We start from the raw sequence: 7,045 nt of genomic DNA, 5'->3' as shown, positions 1-7,045 counted from the left end.
AAGAAAATGCATGGCTGGAAAATGGAGGTGAGAAAGCTGGAAGAATTATAAGCCTGTGGTTAGCAAGCCAGTCTATGGAGTTTAAGATTTCAGCTCTGGGTGATGACAAGGTCAAGTGTAATTGTAAATGCCTATGAAGTGCCTATGTAAAAGGATGGCTGAAGTGGGATAGAGGTGAAAGTCAAATAGAATTAAGGCAGTTATAAAAGTGTGAGGTTGGGTGCTGGATGGGTCCTAAAAGAACACTTAAATCTCCCATAAAGATGAGGCTCAGTTATAAGTTCTGTAACGATAAGGTCCATGTCTCTCTTTTTTAAAAAATTAATATACACCCAACATTGAAGACAGTGCCTGGACCAGAGAAGATGCTCCAAATAGCTGTTGAGTACATGAATGGAAGGACTATGTCACTAACTCTTTTTTTTTAATATAAAATTATTTATTTATTTATTATTTATTTTTGGCTGCGTTGGGTCTTCGTTGCTGCGCGCAGGCTTTCTCAAGTTGCGGCAAGCTGGGGCTACTCTTCGTTGTGGTGCGCGGGCTTCTCATTGCGGTGTCTCCTCCTGTTGCGGAGCACGGGCTCTAGGTGTGCGGGCTTCAGTAGTTGTGGTGCGCTGGCTTAGTAGTTGTAGCTCGCGGGCTCTAGAGCACGGGTTCTAGAGCGCAGGCTCAATAGTTGTGACGCACAGGCTTACTTGCTCTGCAGCATGTGGGATCTTCCAGGGCCAGGGATTGAACCCGTGTCCCCTGTATTGGCAGTCAGATTCTTAACCACTGCATCACCAGGGAAGTCCCATGTCACTAACTCTTTAACTTAAAGCCTTCAAGTTTCTACATACCACTGGTTAGCTGGTTCGTTGGGAGTGGGAGAATGGCATGGGAAAAACAAACCAATGAATATGCACCAAAGCAATATTCATAGAGCAAAAGAAATATTAAAGGAGTTAAAAGTGGAACCTATGAGAAAAAACTCAAATGAGTTCACTCCTACTTTAGTCATTTATACCTGAACTAATATATGAGCTGTGGTCAAGTTAATAACTATCTATGAGTGTACGAAAGGATATTTTAAGGGAGGGGAAAACAAGAGAGGATTGTTTGCCTAGTGCCCTGCCCTGTTGCTGTCTGGCTGGGACCTGGCTCAAATGCGAGTTGATCTGGATCACACCAGCCTGAGGTCGTCTCCGGTTCATAAGCCAGTGAGCAGGGCGAGGAATCAGGCCTCTAGGAACCCCTGTAACTCCGTAACTGGGCAGAATAAACTCCTCACCCTGCAATTGATCTGCCCACCTAGGAATCTGAGGAACAAATGAGAATTTTTGAGAATACAGTTGGCTCTTATCATTGGGAACATAGACCACTATCATTCAGTCACTGTTGATTCATTTATTCAACAAAGACTGAAAAATAAAATAGTGGTTTAAATTGAAGACTTCCCTGGTGGTACAGCGGTTAAGAATCCACCTGCCAATGCAGGGGACACGGGTTCGAGCCCTGGTCTGGGAAGATCCCACACGCCACGGAGCAACTAAGCCCGTGCGCCACAAGTACTGAGCCTGCGCTATAAAGCCCACGAGCCACAACTACTGAAGCCCGCACACCTAGAGCCCGTGCTCCGCCACAAGAGAAGCCACTGCAATGAGAAGCCCTCGCACCGCAACGAAGAGTAGCCCCCACTCGCCACAACTAGAGAAAGCCTGCGCACAGCAACAAAGACCCAACACGGCCAAAAATAAAAATAAATAAATTAAATAAATAAATAAATAAATAAATTGAAGACATGATTTAGAAAAGACATTACAAAAAAGAAAGTGAGAGAATTAAAGACTAAGCTTACAAATAAAATTCTTATTAATAATAATCTCAAATACTGAGTGAGTTTACCACTGGCCACATACTAAGTCATGTGCTTTACATAAATTCTCATGTCACCATCACAGTAGTCCTGTGATCCAGGTATTACTGGGATTCCCATTTAACAGGTGAGGAAACAGGGTAAGAGGTTAAATGACTTTTCCAAGACTACCAGCTAATATGAAACCAGTCCGGGTCTAGCTGACTCTAAGGCACATACTTCTAACCTGTACTCTAAACTGCTTTACTAAACCCTGGAAGTCAGGAAGGGAGTAGATGAAGCCCCATGTAGACAGACTCGAGCTACTAGTGATGAAGGAGCTGAGGCTTTGAGGAGTTAGGAATGTAAGATAGAAGAAATTTTTATAGTATCTCTCTGGTCTCTGCTCTCACATTCATGTAATTCATATTTTCAACAGAGAAATGAAAGGCTGCGTCAGGGACGCGTTAAGGGCAGGAAAAAAATGGGAAAACTGACAACAACAACAAACTTCCAGAGATCATTTAGGTCACTGCCTATCAGAAAACAGAAAAGGGAGGAACTCCCAAAGTCCTCGAGTCCCTATTTCCCTGTGAATGAAAGAGACTAGTATGTAAATAAGAGCTTTGCATAAGCTAGACATTCTTTCAAGTCCAGTTTATCTACCGTATGAGTCACTTCCTTTTTAAAGCAGGAATTAAAAGAGATAGAGGCATATAATCATTACCTAGCACAAACCTTTTTTTTTTTTGAGTTTTAAAATGAATTTATTAAAGAATGGTCTTAGGAAGGCTACAATGTTTGATTTGTCGTAAAACGAAGTTCTGGGGCTTCCCTGGTGGCGCAGTGGTTGAGAGTCCGCCTGCCCACGCAGGGGACACGGGTTCGTGCCCGGGTCCGGGAAGGTCCCACATGCCGCAGAGCAGCTGGGCCCGTGAGCTGTGGCCGCTAAGCCTGCGCGTCCGGAGCCTGTGCTCCGCAACGGGAGAGGCCACAACAGTGAGAGGCCCGCGTGCAGCCAAAAAAAAAAGTTCTGTTTCTTCATGCTGTATAATAAAGGTAATGTAAGAAGGTACAGAGTTATAAGCTTCTTTCTACTGGAACTCTCTGATATTACAGCACAGTGCAGTCACTTCTGCAATGCCAGAATAAAGTTTTAAAAAGTCTCTTCTATGCTTCTCTTCAAAAAGCGATGAACAATAACAGGATAGCATTAAAAAGCCATTTTTTTTCCTATTCATTCTGTAGTATTGGAGCCAGTATTTTTACCATCACAGGCTACAATTTTCACTTTATCCACTTTAATAAGTTCTGTCACCTCTCCGAATTCAACATCATTCAATACAAAAGTCCACACATTATCACAGAATCTGTATGTATTTAGAGAGCCCCTGAAATTGACTCTGTTCCTGACCCTCTGTGCCCATGCTGAATTTATAGCCTTATCAAACTGAAGTAGAACTTGAAGGGCAAGTTGGGGGGTAATCTGTTGAGACTGTATAAGCTCATCGAGGCTCTCCTGAAGACTGTTTCCCAAAGTGCTTTTTCTGTACAACTGATATGCCATGGCTTAGGAGGAAGAAATTCTTTTTCTTATTCAGGCTTGCATTGATATCTGTCAAGTCACTGACCCACACAATCTTGATAGACCTTTTCTTCTCATTCAAGTAGCAAAAAGGTAAAGGGCTCCTCCTTGGACAAAACAACAACATCATTTTGCATATACTGTACACACAGCCTGACCAGTTCCTATCCTCATTGGCAGAGAGAAATGAACAAGTAAGATAAACAGGCAGGTGAGATGATAGAAGAGGCCACAGCCCGTTAACCTGCCACACTTCCAAAGGAATCTGAATAACAAGAAGCCTTTGACTGACTCAGGAAATGTTTATCTCCTCCAAAAGGAAGTTTAACCCCGTGTTATCCACTAGAGCAAAGATGCTCATAAACCTTTGGAGGAAGTCTCAGAGTAGCCTAATGCCAGAAAAAAGGAAAAGGAAACAGCAACCCGTTCATTCACAGATAAAGGCTCCGCCTTGACCTTTCAACTGAAAAACAAATATGGTTGTATTCTGTGATGGCACAAAAAGTAAACAGGAAAGTGACTGGCCTCTTTCCCATCTTAATGCCTGCTGTAGATCTTGTCCCATCCCTGCACTACATTTATCAGGGATGACTTTTTTTCTTTTTTTTTTAGGATTAAAGATTCAATTTGAAGATTGAAGCAGGGAGGAGGAAGGAAGCAAAGTAAGTAGAAACTGAAGCACATTCCCATTGCCTCAGGAATTCCAGAACCCTAATCCATCCTTCCTATATACTCTGCACATGAAAATGTGTCCAGAAAAGCCTTAGATTCACCCAGTTCCGCCAGCGTCCACATTTACTAACATGCAAAGTTAATAAGAGCCACCAGCACCAAAGTTTAGAGGTCTTGGGATGTCCTACATAATACAACAAAATTCTATGGAGCATGCACCATGTGCTAAAGTGCCGTGCTGGGTGCCAAGGTTACAATAATAAGCAAAATAGATCATTTTTCTGTTCTCAGGGATCTGTGGTCCAGTGGGAGAGGCTGACAAGTTAACGATTGGTTCCAATGCAGCATATGCTAAGTGCTATAATTGCGGGGTGGGAGGACAGGTTCCTACCGGAGCTCAAGAGGGAAGGGGGTCTTCTCAGGGGACATAATATCCAAGCTGAAACCTAAAGGATGAGTAGGAATAAAGAAAGGATTTCAGGGAAGGGAATATGCAGGAGAAAGAGGAAGCTTTGCCTGGGTATACAGAGAACTTAGAATGCCTTAGATCCACCCCATAAAAGAAACAAAACCCATGTCAATTAAGAACTAGGTGTTTTCCTCTTCTAGTGTTTCATCAATTAATCCTCCTTGTGCTTTATGAGAAAAACCCTAGCCTTTGCTCTCCAAACAGCAATTTTCCCTCACTTTGCTTATCAGGTAATTTGTGAGCCTGAAGTCGACAGCACTTGAGTAATTAGATTTCAGAGTATTGGGAAGGTTTCTCCATCCTTAACATTCGTCCTGGCTTATTTAATGTTTCTGAATGTACTGTTAGGACTGGATAGGTGATTGTTACACACACAAAATGAATGTAAAAGTACATACATAGGAACAATTATGAAAATAATAACAGCTAACATTTATTACACGCACACTTAGCACCAGCCACTTTTTCTTAGTTCTTTATGCATATTAAGTCGATTAATTCACACAATAGTAAATTCTACTGATATCTCTAGTTTGCAGGTAGGTTAACTGAGGCACAAAACGTTTAAGCATGGTGTCCAAGGTCGTACAGCTAGCAAGTGTAGAGTCAGGATTTGAACTCAGACAGTCTGACTCCAGGGTCCATGAGTTTATCTGCAATGCCAGTCAATCAGGGCGAAGATGGAAACAAACTTTGCCTCACAGCTCTTTCTACCTCTGGCCAGTTCTGTGTGGGCCAGAGCTGAGCTGCAAACCTTTCTACCAGGTATACCAAGCAACACAAACTATCCGCTGTTCCACCTGTTAAATCCTAAGGCTGAAAACTTCTGAAATGTCCAGACTCCTCCCCAGATGCCTTGAGCTATGTTACTTCTGTTGGGAGCCCCTATATTCTTTCATAGAAAAGAGCAATTTCTGGTCATTTGGGACCGTTACTTCAGGATGACCGTGACTACATTCGTCAAGTTTCTGACACTGAGCTTGCTAAAGGTGCCTTTTCTGAGGAAAATTCAAAACAATCTTAAGCCATTCCTAAGTCTTTACCTGAGGAATTAAGCTGGCTAGCTCTACTGTGGGAAAGTCATCTTTAAATAATTTGTGTACTACACAAAGAATGACTTCAAGAAAATGTAAAAAAAATTTTTTTTCCTTTAGTAAAAAGTGTTCTAAGTTGAAGATTTATCTGCCTACCCACAGGAAAATGGAGCCAGCTGATTTTTTAAAAAGATACCAGTTACAGGCCATATGATTCGACATGAACAAAATACCGAAACATCTAAAGGGATGAGAACTATAATTTATCCATATCATTATTTTTCTACTTAGAATTAAGTGTCATTTTACTAATTAGAAAAATGAATCTGGGGGAAAGGTGTTAAGAATACTTATCAGTTCGGTTTTGGCTGCAAGTAACAGAAACCTCCTCCTCAAAGTTGCTGAACAAAAGAGAAACAGGGGCATCTTTGGCTGGTGGTAGAATCTAGCTTTGTGGATTAACTTTGAGCCCTTATGGGTCTTTATTATTTTCTGTATATTCAGCTAGGAATATATATTGCTGTTAATTTTTTTTTTCCGAATAGTAGTTGTCAAAAACAAAAACAAAACCTGACCAACTTTCATGAGTCCTAGGAGTCAATAGTTCTCAGATCATCATTTCTATTTTTCCCAAATAGATCAAAGCTGGATGAGAAGCCTCAGTAAAAAACTATGTAAACATTGCTTGTTTAAGATAACCAAGCCTCTCGGCTAACATTAGATAACCCCTGCAGGACTAGTAGAACTTTCTTGTAGCCATAGGCAGCCCTAAAGGCGGGTAGAGAAACCATTATCAATGGGTTTTATGTAGCCCCTATTGTGAAGACCAAGAGAACACCAAAACCCCAGGGGCGGGTGGTGGTAGGAATGATTCTAGAAACTGGTTTCAACCATTTCAAACCCCAATTTTTGTTTTAATTGAAGATATTTCATTAAGATCAAAGGTTTTTCATTATACTTATTTACAGTCCCTTACTAGTCAAAAAGGAAACAAATAATAAACACCTTTATCTTTAGGGAGCTTCTGACAACAGTTTAAAACAGTTTTGTAAATCTGTTTGTCCGTTTGAAATTGTTACCAATTAGATGCCTGAAAACTCGCAATACCAGGGATGTCAGCCTTAAAAATACCGATAACTGCCATATTGGTTAGTGAAATCATGTTAAAAAAAAATCATGTATCTCCATTCTACCTTTTTACTTTTTTAACCAACTCTAATCTGTCATTCATAGGAGTACGTATAGAATTTCCCTCTTGCTCTTAGATTTTTAACATGTACATTCTCTCTTCTTTCAAATACTGGTTGATACTCCATTGGAAACAAGTTGCTAAAGGAGCTAGTACAAGGAGGGGCATAATGCTTACCCCAACTTTTTTTTCCTTACCCCAACTTTAAATAAAGGCCACGCCACACACAAAATAGATTGGGGAGCAAAAGTGGTGAATA

At 41.1% G+C, this 7,045-nt stretch overlaps 1 protein-coding gene across 1 annotated transcript; it reads right to left on the bottom strand.

Moving 5' to 3' along the window:
* Window positions 1–3,006: 3,006 nt before the first annotated feature.
* On the bottom strand, window positions 3,007–3,445 carry LOC116760917 (transcription initiation factor IIA subunit 2-like). The gene has a single exon (XM_032646452.1). The coding sequence runs from the start codon at window positions 3,402–3,404 to the stop codon at window positions 3,075–3,077; it is 330 nt and encodes a 109-aa protein (XP_032502343.1). The 5' UTR covers window positions 3,405–3,445; the 3' UTR covers window positions 3,007–3,074.
* Between the last annotated feature and the right edge of the window lie 3,600 nt (window positions 3,446–7,045).

Source organism: Phocoena sinus, chromosome 10 (assembly GCF_008692025.1).
Source record: "Phocoena sinus isolate mPhoSin1 chromosome 10, mPhoSin1.pri, whole genome shotgun sequence".
Taxonomy (NCBI): domain Eukaryota; kingdom Metazoa; phylum Chordata; class Mammalia; order Artiodactyla; family Phocoenidae; genus Phocoena; species Phocoena sinus.
The sequence above is the reverse complement of the archived record's forward strand: the minus strand, read 5'-3'. Positions and strand labels throughout refer to the sequence as shown.